Consider the following 12,861-nt stretch of genomic DNA (forward strand, 5'->3'; position numbering starts at 1 on the left):
ACTTTATTTGCCTTCGTTTGTGCTAAAAGAGTGACTTTGAGAGCTGTTTCAGCATACAATGTAATTCAATGACCATATTTTTAATTATCAATGGAGCAATTATTTTAGATTTCTTGCCCACCTTTGGAAAGGTAACTACACAACCCAAACGTCTACCAAAGTGGTCTTGCCCTTTAAGCACTGTTAACCACCCCAGTATCCGTATTGTGGGGATAGCTACGTATAGCAGAAAATAGCCGATTGTGAAAATAGCCAAGCTCACTACGACACGCTGTGAGCTTGTCGATAGGCTATTTTCAGCCAAAGCTTTCCCCACAATAACACAAAACAGAAAATTCACGGTTACCCATATGGGGTTAAGTTAGTTTTAATAAAATCATTTAAACCTTCTTTGTTTCCTAATTTTGTTACAAACTCAGCCGTTTGGTTGGTTGTTGCAATAAATACATTACATTTAAGTGGTTGGATTCAATTTACGTAATTTGTTATCCCTGAGTCACTAGACTACCTCAAAACGAAGTATGGAGCTCGGCCTATAATTGATCATTGATTTGATTGATATGCAGCATGCCATGAGTGCAAAGTGGTATTTTCTCAAACTTAATTCAGCTAATCAAAGAGGATCTGTGGTCATAATACAGCTCTGTTTGAGGAACTATAGTTGAACACTTTACAGACATATTTTCTAATGTCCAGTCCAAAGTGAGAACAATGTAGCCTACTTGATTTAACACCAAAACTGCTATAGTTTTGATCATCTGAAACTAAGGAATTTATAAATGACAAAAAGGGTTTTTAATTTTTATGACATTACGAAACATCTCTCTGTTTGCTTTCAATGAAGGTGTAAATCTGGGTTCAGACTCAGTCAGAGTAATGGTTTTCTAACAGATGGTTTTAAACAACCTAAATCTCAGTTGTGGCATAATGAACCCTTTCCCTGATCATCAGAGGGTGTATCTAGTAGATTTAGTCATTCTGTAAGGGGTAGAGGTGTTTGCTGTGGATTTTCATCTTTTGACCTGTCACCTCTTGCTTTAACTTTAAATATAACCTCAAAATCCTAATTAATGTGAAAGGCCTGGTGGTGCAAGAGAAAAGCATAGGCTTCACAAGCGGATGGTTGTGGGTTTGAATCTTGGTCAGGGAAGATCTCAATTTTTGGTCTTTTTAAGGCGAGAAGCATGGATGAAGCCCGCCTCCCTCCTCACGCCCTCTTTTAGCTCCGGTAGGAGAGGGAGGAGCATGGTGGGAGTCCACCTCCAGGGGGAGGAGCTTAAGAAATTTAGATATTATGCAAAGTTTTTTTTATTTACTGTTTTGCGATTTTATGAGCCGTTTTTTCACATTAATTTCATCTTTGTTTTTTCTTTTTTTGTATAGTGTTTTTTTCATTGTTTATTGTTTTTTTTTTCCATCACCAGTTTGTATTGACCACAGTTTCACTTTAGTTGTTTTACCCTTTCAGTTTTTGTTTAGTTGTTTTTGAGTTGTTTTGAGTGAGCTTTGAACCAGGAACCCTGGGTTTATGAACCACGTATTTATCTTTTAAGCCACGCTGGCATGGAAAGTACAATTGGGAACGTCATACTTAACCCGGCCACCATATTGAATTTAGATGGACAGGGAAAATGTTCTACAGGAGGTTTGAACCCTAAACCTGAGCTTTGAACCAGGAACCCTGGGTTTATGAGCCACGTATTTATCCTTTAAGCCACGCTGGCATACAAATTACAATTGGGAACGTCATACTTAACCCACCTTTTAGAAGTTAGATGGACAGTGAAAATGTTCTACAGGAGGTTTGAACCCTAAACCAGAGCTTTGAACCAGGAACCCTGGGTTTATGAACCACGTATTTATCCTTTAAGCCACGCTGGCATACAAGTTACAATTGGGAACGTCATACTTAACCCACCTTTTAGAAGTTAGATGGACAGTGAAAATGTTCTACAGGAGGTTTGAACCCTAAACCTGAGCTTTGAACCTGTAACCCTGGGTTTATGAACCACGTATTTATCCTTTAAGCCACGCTGGCATACAAGTTACAATTGGGAACATAAGCATAAGAGTAAAACCGCCGGGGTCATTTGTTTATTTTTGGAACACAGTTCTTATTTGACGCGATATTAAATACGTCTATGGGATTCAGAATGGGGGTGGAAAACCGCAAACCAGGTAGACAATATAGTCTACCTATAGTATATGACTATAAAGATAACTATAGAGATGACTACAGAGATGACTATAGAGCTTACTATAAAACATGACTATAGAGATGATTGTAGAGATGACTATAGGGATGACTAAAGTACATGACTATAAGAGATGACTATATTGCATGACTATAGATATGACTGCAGAGATGACTATATTACATGACTATAGAGATTACTATAGAGATGACTCATCAGCTACTAATACTAATACATATTTAGCTATTTCACAATGCGTTTTGTGAGGCATGCCAGCTATCTGATTATGTAAAGGTGTTCTTCACACCTTTGATGAAATGTGGGTGGCGGTGGGGGCATGCACATAGCACAAAAATAGAATACTTCCGTCTCATAACTTTGACTCCACTGTTGTCAAAATAGATAATTTATTGCTGGTAGCAGCACACTGAATGTCTCAAGGTCTCCTTATTTTGCTTTGGCAACATTCACTGGGTTGCTGGAATTCCCAAAGTAGTGTGAAGTGTGTGTGTGTGTGTGTGTGTGTGTGTGTGTGTGTGTGTGTGTGTGTGTGTGTGTGTGTGTGTGTGTGTGTGTGTGTGTGTGTGTGTGTGTGTGTGTGTGTGTGTGTGTGTGTGTGTGTGTGTGTGTGTGTGGGGGGGGGGTACGTACGTAGGTTGGTCTTGGGGGTTTTGAGGAGGTTAGTGTTTGAAGAGCGGAGGTTGCGAGTCGAGGGTTGTGGGGAGACTAATTCTTTGAGGTAGGAAGGAGCGTTGCCGTGGATGCACTGATGAGTTAACAGGGATATCTTGTATTCGGTCCAGGAAGAGACGGGAAGCCAGTGGAGTGAGCGGAGAATGGGTGTGTTGAGATAGCTGTCTTTCCCCAGTTCTCCTCCTGTCTATCTTTCTTTTACCCCCACTTCCTTTTTCCTGTTTTCTGTTGGTACGTCTATATCATCTTCTGTCTCTCTCTCTCCCTCTCTTTCCTTCACTGTTTATGGGTCACAACCTTTCCCCATTTCTGTTTCATCTCCTTTTCCCTTTCTTGCCCACCCTTCCTTTCTCTTTTGTCTCTCTCTGTCAATCTCCCCTTCTCTTCCAGTTTATGGGTCACAGTTGTCCTTGCAATGTCTAAAAATACTTCCAGCTTCTCAGCCTTCTTGTACTCTACCCATCCCCCTCTGACACACTGACCCCTGCAGATAGTTGACTAGGTCAGGCTTACATAACATGGCTATGTGTACAGAGATGGCATCTCAGACCCAGGTGAGGAATGTGTGTGTGTGTGTGTGTGTGTGTGTGTGTGTGTGTGCGCGCGCGCATGCGTGTGCGTGCGTGCGTGCGTGCGTGTGTGTGTGCGTGTCTGCTTGCATGTGGTCATGTTTGAATGCAGTTGTACGATATTCAAATAACACTGGGTTTCCATGGTAACACAGGCATAGGTTTACATAACAGGCCATTTCTGCTCATCCAGAGTTCCTATAGACTTGATTAGAATTCTATTTTAGAACATTCATACATGTAAGCTCTACACATACGAATGTTCTAAAACAGCATTAATATCAAGTCTTTATTCGTTCTTTTTTTATAACAGTCTTACTCAAGCTGTTGGTGGTTTGAATAAAACCCTTTTTCAGCACTTTGACTATCAACGGCTGACTGTCTTTCATCAGGTATGGGGATTAAAAATGTGGACTAAATAAATGCAGATCAGTTAGCTGTAGAAACGTAAAAAGTACAGTCTCATGTAAAATTGGTGGTCACAAAGGCAAGGCCTTTAACCACTTAAACCCCATATGTTGAGCAGAGTCCCTCAGGGCTCTATACTAGTGTATTTTCTGTTTTCACACTACATTAAATACCTTCGCTGAAAATAGCGAATTGCGACGCATTGTGTGCTTGTTGTTCTGCAAGACTTTAGCAAAATTATAATACGGATGCTGGGGTTGAAGTGGTTAAACCTATACACAATCTTATACACCACATACATTTAAAAAAAAAGTAAAGCATCAAACTATCAAGGCCAATATATTAAAAGAATGAGAATTTCTTTATTTTAAATTTTGACAGCTGGATAGAAACCACATCAGCTTGACATAAAACCAATGCCTAAGTCATCACTGAGTGTATTCCAATGAACCGTGTGCAGGACAAGACAAGAGCACAATTTCACATTTTTTGAGGGAATGACAGAATGGAAAATAGGAGGGAGAAAACACAGTAAGTGCTACGAACGAGTCTGACGACCAACAGACGCTCAGTGAATCTTCGAGAAGGGGGTGGATGACGGTACAGAAGACAGGAGAGGGAGAAGGAGGAATGGAGGTTCAGGAGGCAGGGACAGGGCTGAATTGGATATTTGAAAGGGCTACTTCGATACTTAGAATTTCAGGCTGTATTTCTCGTCATCGGACAGGCACTGGTTACAATAACGATTGGGGGTACAACAGTTAACCGAACTAATCAATTTAATCGATAAACAATAATAATAACAGTTGTAGTCCTAATAATGCTATCTATATGTAGTGAATGTTGTCGTATGAACTTTTGGTATCCTCACATTGTAACCAGCATACATGAAGAGAAAGAAAATCATAGTCATAGTATCTCTTTAAGCTTCAGGACTGACCTCAGAGTACTCACAAAACACAATCCTCATCGTATGTCTTTGGTAGAGCATCCAACTCCTATCTAAAATGATTTGCAGGCTGTGGTGGCGTTAACGCCCCACAAAGCGTCTTGTCTGGTCAATGGAGCAACACGCTAATCAATCTACTGACTTTCCATGCAATCCATCTTAAGAGTATTTTTATATTACCTCCTAATGGAACAAATCAGTCCAATGAATCTAATGAATCAATCAATCAATCAATCAATCAATCAATCAATCAAAGAATGTATCATTTTGTCCGTTCCTGTCCGTTCTGTCTGGTCTTAGCTTGTCAAAGTGCCAGACAGGAAAGGAAGAGATGTAAAAGGACCATCAAGGTACATTGATTTGTAATGCTGTAGTGCCAGCGGGTCCCTTGAGGTAGGTTGGTATGCAGGTAGGGCAGAGAGTGGACAAAACCTGACTAACTTGGGTTGTCGGTTCAGTTTGGTTTGGTTTGGTTTGGTTTGGTTCGGTTCGGTTTGGTTTGGTTTGGTTCGGTTCAGTTCAGTTCAGTTCAGTTCAGTTTACTTCAGTTCAGTTCAGTTCTGCCTGTCTCAGCTCGGTGGGTTTTACTCCAGTCCTCCAGTTTACTTCATTCTTGCTCAGGTGCACTTGGTGCTGGGCTCAGCAGGGTGGCGTGGCCCCTGGGTGAGCCCCAAACATTTCCTGCGAGGCATAAGTGATGTAGAGGAAGCCATCTTTGTCGCTGTGCTGGGAATAGACCTCACCCATGCTGGTAGACATGCAGGACATGCTCTTCTCTGAAACCAGGAGGAACAGAGCTTGGGTTGATTCCAGATAAATCTTATTCCTGATAGGAAAGACAAGGAAGGTGTGAGAGGGAATGACAGATGTAGAGCAATATGTGGTCCGCTAATGTCAGGACCGAGCAAACAAAGTGAGAATGAAAATAACTAATGGCAAGTCCATGCTACACAGTAAAAGCCAGAGTTAATGTAACGCTGCAATATAAACATAAACCTGTAAAGACCCAACCTCACTGTCAGAGTTAAATTAACACTCAGGATAATTGCTGTGCTGTTGTACTGTATATCGAGTATACTGAGGAGAAAACTGTCAAAAGAGTAACAAATAGCTGATTACAAGGTCAAACACTATGGACTGAGACTGAGAGCTGAGACAACGATGCACTTGCACACACTCACTCACATGTACACCCACACACATCTTTCTCATATCCTTACCTGAGCAGGCAGAGGAACTGACCCATTGTAAGCTCGAAAGGAACAAGGAACTTTGTCTTGTCCAATAGGGGAAGTGTCTTTTCACGGATATAACGTTCCACAATTACCTGCAAACACAAAAACATTGGTGATCAACAGGCAGTGCAATCCAACAAAGCATAATCTAACTGCTGATCAAATAAATACAAGCTACTCACAGGCAGCTTGTTTGGGAATTTGGAGCGAATACTGCACACTTCATCTTGTCTTGTTGCTGTAAAGTAAGGAAATTGGTTTCATCAAGAAGAACCCAAAGACAAAACTCAAAGAATAAACTTGTGTGTATTGTATTGTTATGTTAGCTCAGTCTCTATGGAACATATCCCACCAATATTTTGCTGCTTGGACCTGTATGAGTAAGACAATTAAACCATTCTTGATTCTTGATCTGAGATAAGAACTTTTCTGAATGACTTACCAAGGCATTTCCTTTGTTTGAAGGGCATCATCTCCATGGATTTCTCATAGGGTGCCATGTTTGTTGCTTGTTGCTTGGGGCGGTTTGCTGAGACCAGAGGTGATGGAGGTAGTCGTGTGACTTGTGGTGGTCTTGCCCGGGCTGACGGTAGTAGTCCCCTCGGGTGGAAGGCAGCAAACCCCACTGGACTGCTGGCTCCACTTGGCTTTTATAGCCCAGGGCAGGGAGGGGTCGAAATGTGACACCAACAAACAAAGGCACACTCCTTGTCCTGGTGACCAGCATGTGGTGTGTGTGTGTGTGTGTGTGTGTGTGTGTGTGTGTGTGTGTGTGTGTGTGTGTGTGTGTGTGTGTGTGTGTGTGTGTGTGTGTGTGTGTGTGTGTGTGTGTGTGTGTGTGTGTGTGTGTGTGTGTGTGTGTGTGTGTGTGTGTGCGCGTGTGCCCTTATCATTAGTTCAGACCAGCTTCACACATACTAGTTACCTCATAGAGTGTTCTCACATCGAGCTGAGACATTGGTTCTGCTGACACACTCACACACAAACACACACACACACACACACACACACACACACACACACACACACACACACACACACACACACACACACACACACACACACACACACACACACACATAACATACACACAAATACACATGCAAACATGTATACACGCACACATTTAATTAGGCCATCCCAACCATGCAAATGTAATTAGGGCCTCCTGACCACTGAGAAGCCTAAAATGGAACATAATAATAAGGCCGTTAGATAACAGTGTCACCACCAGTAAACCTTGCTCCACTATCTATCCTCCATCAGACATTGCATTGACTTACATTTACCTTTATGAAACTGGTAAAATCAAACCAGCATCAAACAACAATTATGTCCCCAGTTAGACATGCATCCCCCATCAATTGATTTGAGGTCCAAAATGTGTCAAAATGTGGCCCATCAGGAAGACTCCCCCACCCTCCCCCCGGACATTTCAGCTATAGCTGCCCAATGACCACATAGTTCAGGTTCATTTATATTTTTGGCACAACGGTGTCGCTTGCCAAAAATAACACATTATTACAACTCCACAAGGTTAAGCTTTACAATTAATGAGGAATGATGGACTTCATTAAACAGAGAGGAAAGGAGGAGATGGGAAAGGGACCATCGATCAAGGTACAGTGATTTGTAATGAAGTGCCAGTGGGTCCCTTGAGGTAGGTTGGTGTGAAGGTGGGCTCAATTCAGTTATTCAGTATTTCTGCTGACGTGCACTTGGCACTGGGCTCTGCCAGTGGTGGACAAAGTATATACTCAAGTTAATACTCAAGTATTCAAAAGAAAATAGCAGATCTACAAGCTCACAAGCGTTGTGAGCGTGTAGATTGGCTATATTCACTATATTTGAAATAGGATTTAGGGGGTTGATTCATAGCTTGGGTCCCATGTCTCCTTTCCAAGAAATGTAGTGGAGTCAAAAGTATAATATTTCCATTTGAAATGTAATGAAAGTCATGTGCTTGCAAAAATGTTTTACTTGAATACAATACTCAAGTAAAAGTACTTAGTTACTATACACCACCACTAGGCTCAGCAGGGTGGTCAGTAGTTCTCTTTTTAGTGCCAAGGACCCCCAAATTGCTATGTATTTGCGTTCATGATTTGCGGCATTTTGTTCAAAACGGGCCACTCCCGTCAGATGTCAATCTTAGCCAATCAGGATGGAAAAATCAGGAAAAACAGATCTGTCTTGATCACATGACTGAGAGATCATGTGTACCGAATACCGATTTGTTTGAAATTTGGATAAAAGGAGTACAAAAAAATGTTTTACATAAGTCTGCCTCCTGGTGGCGCTATAAAAGGCAGATGTGAAAAATGCAGGGAAAAGGTTTTTAAGCATCTAGGGAGTGTGCATACAAAGGTTTACTAAAATGGGTGCAGTTATAGGTCATTCCTGGGCCTATAGTGAGAATGTGCCTGCAAGATTTCACAAAAATCTCACGCTTTGTTCATGATTTGAGGCATTTTGTTCAAAATGGAGCACTCCTGCAAACTTTGGAAGCCAATCTTAGTCAATTAGGATGGAACATGAAAAATCTGAAAGACTTGTTTTGTTTAATGGTGTGATGTTTGGAAAGTCTGTATGAGTAGGCTAGATTAGCTGATGATCGCACCAGGGTCCCCCCATCTGTTTGCAACACCAGGGTGCAATAAAACAGTCTCCGCCATGGCTTTCGGCCTGACGGAGACAGTTAACCAAAAAAGCCAAACTCCAGTATAGTAGGTTACTTTTTAACTCAAGTACAAATTTGACAGAGCAACTTGCACTTGTAGTCGAGTAATATTAAATATTACTCGACTACAGGTGCAAGTTGCTCTGTCAAAAGTTGCTTCTGGTCAAATCTTGACCAGAAGTGTCAATACTTTGAGTCAGTCTTTGAACCAAGTAGGCTACTGGGGTTGAGTTGAGTAGGCTACATTGTCCACCACTGATGAAGACACAAAGTGAAGAATGGAGAGGTGTTTTGTTTTAGCATTCAAGGTCTAAGTCTGAGGTCAGGCTCAGAGCCATATAACTATAACTTTTTGTCATCCTTTTCTCCGATAGAGGGGAAAAAAGCAAGTTGTGTCAATCAATATATGAGATAGTTTCATAAGCTCTGCAGTACAATACTGTGTTTTGCAAAACAGACTATCATGCTGGGGCCCTTTAGTTTATATTGATTTGATAGACTGACTGATCAGCTGATTGATGTGCCACCACTGCATGGAGGTATACACTGACTGTAAATAAAGGTCATAGCAGGCATCAAATCTAGGTGTACTACACACTCGCTAGAACAATGTATCCCCTGTTAATTTTATTAGCTGCTGTTTACCCTGCTATGACACATCTAGGCCATTAGGTGGCAGTATAAACCAGCAGGTTCAGACGTCTCAACCACTGAAGAAGAAGAACCAGGAACAGATCAACCCATCATGTCGTCAACGTGAACAACTTGTTTGTAAATCATTGTACAATTCACACATTTGTCTGCAAGGTGAGATTCTGTTATTATTTTATATTGAAACAGTATCATTGACGTAAATTCAGCATGCATTATTATGCACGGTTAGTTACAGCAAGCAAATATGTGTGAGGACGCGAGTTCTGATGTCTTTTGTGGGCTTTTGTGGGTAACAACAATCATTGTGAAAAATAATGATTGTTTTGGTGTTTGGACTATAGCCAAATATATTAAACTATGGCCACTGGTTTACAACCGTTTACTCGCACAACACAAACAACCACAAACTAGCATGTGCCACCATGCAGATCCTGTCAATGTTGGAGGTGGGTTATTGTTTACGTTCTTCAATGCATTCATATCGCAGACGTTTTGGTGATAACAACAGCTGGTGCTGTCGCAGGGGATTATTGAACGACAGTCATGTCTGATGAACTGTGGGCAAAACACGTCATGACTCTTGAGGATACCAAATACTTTCAAAAGAATAAGGCATAAACCACTTGAGATGCACAATCTTTCAAGGGAAGGGGGCCCTCTTGATACTTTAAGTGTAGTATTGAATTGCACTTAGAATAAAAGGCCAGGTTACGAAAAATCATAAATATGATAACTTTAAAGAAATAAAGAAGAGTTTAATATCCCTTACCTTCCTTCAAAACCGCCATAAAACCAGTCTGCAATTTGTAACTGGTCCCTGTATAAAGTGAAGTTCGTATACGTTTGTATCGCTAGTGTTGATGATGTCTTGTTTATCATTGTATGTCTTTAAATGTCTCCATGAATTGAATACATGGGACCACAATGGAAACAAGCCCTTAGCGCTTTTTGTGTTAACCTTTTAGCACCATTGTATAAGTCTAGTACTGTTTTGCAAAACAACAGTATTCAATCAATAAATCAAACTGACCTCGTGACCTCAGAAGAATGAGACTTGATTATTATTCAAAGTGTAAATGAGCATATTGGCACTATTTTCTACAGAACATGTTTTTCCACAAAACAAATTATTCTAGATTCAGTTAGTCCTAACTATAATCTAGGAATCTGGTCCACAGCTGACATGGAAGGTCCAGAGGTGCTTGGGACAGAGGCAGCCAACAGTTCTTGTCTGACAAAGATTAAGCCTAAATCCACCCGGGTCAAACCTGATGCCCTGCTACAAGAAGCAGCCCAGCTTAAAATGGAAGGAAACGCTTTCTACCAAGAGAAGACCCTCCGCTCAGCCATCGGCCGTTATCACCGTGCTCTGCTGCTCCTCCGAGCCATCGACACCGATGTGACGATGGCAGTGAAAGGGTTTGGACCGGAGATGCCCGTTCTTTCACCAGCACAAGAGGAGTTGCTGAGAAAAACACAAGTGGACTGCTACAACAACTTGGCAGGCATGTACTAAATTATGAATACTTTCAGTGTTCGCTCTGAAATCCCAATTACTGTCAAGTAGAGGATTTCATTTAACATGAGTAGAAGAAAAAAGTCCTTTTGTACACCTACGGAGATGGACAGGCGCATCGGAGTAATGAACTTGAATAGCAGAAAAAGGTCCCGCACTTACAAATGTCTTTTTGGTAGAGGTACAACGTTTTGGTTCGCTCGAACCCGCATCAGATGGCAGATTTTTTTGTAAGTGAAGACAGTGTGCGGGACTCCCGCTTTTTTCTGCTATTTAACATGGGTAGAAATGCACCTTGCCAACAACTTGTTGCATTATTTCACTTGCCAAAATAACGATGCTATATTGTTGTGCATACGTGTAGCTAATGCGTGGGTTGATATGATTTGTTGCCAATTCCTACTACTACTTTAATCACCCCTCCCCATGTGTCTGCTTCCCCTCTTATCTCAGCCTGTTTGCTCCAGAGACCAAGTGTTGACTATGCTCGTGTTCAAGAGTATAGCCTGCGTGTCCTGCAGTGGCGGCCAGCAGACGTCAAAGCGCTCTACAGGGCTGGTGTGGCTACTCTGGAGTTGGGGGATGCACATACTGCTAAACAGTATCTCGTCCAGGCCAGCAGGGGGCAGCCGAATGGTAAGAAAGGATGTGACACTTTCTATTTTGTTTAACAGGGGAACAGGGGCTTCATACAAAATGTCTCCACAAATGTAAGGAATATTGTGTATGCATGTCTCAGAGTGTGAATGGCAGCTGATTGCCAATGACGGCATACAGTGGGTTGATAGGCGCAACTTGACTCTACTTTCCGTCTGTTATAGATGCTAATGTGAGGAAACACTTGCAGAGGGTGGAGGAGAAGCTGAACCAGGATTTGGTGAAGGAGAAGGCAATGTATCAAGGCATGTTCTCCTCCAGCTCAAGGACCAGCTTAGCAGAAGGGGTCAACCAGAGCAATGGGACTGGTGAGGGAGTCTGCCAGCTGGTGACGGGGGTCTGCCAGTTAAATGTCGCAAACAAGTAAAACAAGCCTCCCTCTCAGAGAGAGAGAGAGAGAGAGGGAGAGACTGCTGTTTGACACAGCAGATCACACAAAACAAGACTGAGATATTGTTATGACTTGTCCCAGCTTGCTAAAGGCTAATTTATGCTTTAGCAAAGTGTTGTGCAACATGTCGCTAGACAGCTTGATGTACTGGTATTTGAGCACCCTGTTGATTTCTTCTTAAACCTCTTGACCTCTGCGTCTGGAAGGCGTGTGGATAAAGTTTCTGCCCACTACCGTCGAGACTTGGGGTTTGAATCTGGTGCATCCGGCTTACCACTCAGTTGGGAGAAAATGTGATCCATCTGCCTTCTACAGACGGATACAGTAAGGTATGGGTGGATCAAACTGCATTAACCCTGCAAATGTTGCACATTATCTGTGAAGGTCTCAGGCCAGCTAGTACTTTTTCAACAAAAACATTGACATGAGTCGCAGTGCCATTTTATTTTCCGTCACATTTTGTGATTTAGTGACATGTCGCACAACAAATCTTTGCCTAAGCATAAATTATGCTTAACACCTTCCTACAGCCTTGAGGTGTGCATGAAGAGAGTTTTGTATCTGAGCTGAAGGAGGTTTACACTCAAGGGAGTTCTGGAGGATATTGGGACAGGTAGAGTGGAGAAGATGGTGCTGCTGAAGATGGCTCAGAAAGGGCATACAAGATATCTGGTTGCCTAGCAACAGGACAGAAAAGATGATATTTGAAAGATGGAAAAAATGAAAATCAAGGGTCAGAACATTACATGGACTGTCTGAAAAGACTGTATAGTGCACTGCTCAAAGCCCTCTCATGCCTTCAAAATTGTGATTGTATACATTTCTGTGTGAATGTTCCTTTCATGTGCTCACTTAGTTGAAATAAATATTTTTTAAAGTTATGTCAATTCTTGGATGTCCTATTTAAATTATTT

At 41.8% G+C, this 12,861-nt stretch overlaps 2 protein-coding genes across 3 annotated transcripts; one reads left to right on the plus strand and one right to left on the minus strand.

The window, feature by feature from the left end:
• Positions 1–4,198: 4,198 nt before the first annotated feature.
• On the minus strand, positions 4,199–6,661 carry map1lc3cl (microtubule-associated protein 1 light chain 3 gamma, like). The gene is made up of 4 exons (XM_084085887.1): positions 6,492–6,661; positions 6,232–6,287; positions 6,035–6,141; positions 4,199–5,640 (listed from the first exon to the last, which is right to left on the minus strand). Exons 1-4 carry the CDS (start codon positions 6,547–6,549, stop codon positions 5,454–5,456), a joined length of 408 nt encoding a protein of 135 aa, XP_083942013.1. The 5' UTR covers positions 6,550–6,661; the 3' UTR covers positions 4,199–5,453.
• Positions 6,662–9,452: 2,791 nt separating this feature from the next.
• Positions 9,453–12,834, plus strand: ttc9c (tetratricopeptide repeat domain 9C). 2 transcript variants are annotated; one of them, XM_084085811.1, is made up of 4 exons: positions 9,453–9,536; positions 10,562–10,888; positions 11,353–11,535; positions 11,721–12,834. In XM_084085811.1, exons 2-4 carry the CDS (start codon positions 10,567–10,569, stop codon positions 11,921–11,923), a joined length of 708 nt encoding a protein of 235 aa, XP_083941937.1. In that variant the 5' UTR covers positions 9,453–9,536; positions 10,562–10,566; the 3' UTR covers positions 11,924–12,834. The 2 variants fall into 2 exon arrangements, with proteins under 2 accessions (XP_083941937.1, XP_083941936.1); XM_084085810.1 differs by having other exon boundaries at positions 9,458–9,536; positions 10,547–10,888.
• The last annotated feature ends 27 nt before the right edge of the window (positions 12,835–12,861 follow it).

Source organism: Gymnoscopelus microlampas (genome assembly GCF_963454915.1).
Source record: "Gymnoscopelus microlampas genome assembly, chromosome: 18".
NCBI classification, from domain to species: domain Eukaryota; kingdom Metazoa; phylum Chordata; class Actinopteri; order Myctophiformes; family Myctophidae; genus Gymnoscopelus; species Gymnoscopelus microlampas.

Bases quoted from the DNA above. Each gene is read 5' to 3' on its own strand.
- map1lc3cl (XM_084085887.1), bottom strand. From the start codon at position 6,549: ATGGCACCCTATGAGAAATCCATGGAGATGATGCCCTTCAAACAAAGG. The intron at 6,288-6,491 runs GTAAGTCATTCA...CTTACTTTACAG, and splicing joins CAAACAAAGGAAATGCCTTG to CAACAAGACAAGATGAAGTG. The intron at 6,142-6,231 runs GTGAGTAGCTTG...TTGTGTTTGCAG, and splicing joins AATTCCCAAACAAGCTGCCT to GTAATTGTGGAACGTTATAT.
- ttc9c (XM_084085811.1), top strand. From the start codon at position 10,567: ATGGAAGGTCCAGAGGTGCTTGGGACAGAGGCAGCCAACAGTTCTTGT. The intron at 10,889-11,352 runs GCATGTACTAAA...CTCTTATCTCAG, and splicing joins CTGCTACAACAACTTGGCAG to CCTGTTTGCTCCAGAGACCA. The intron at 11,536-11,720 runs GTAAGAAAGGAT...CGTCTGTTATAG, and splicing joins CAGCAGGGGGCAGCCGAATG to ATGCTAATGTGAGGAAACAC.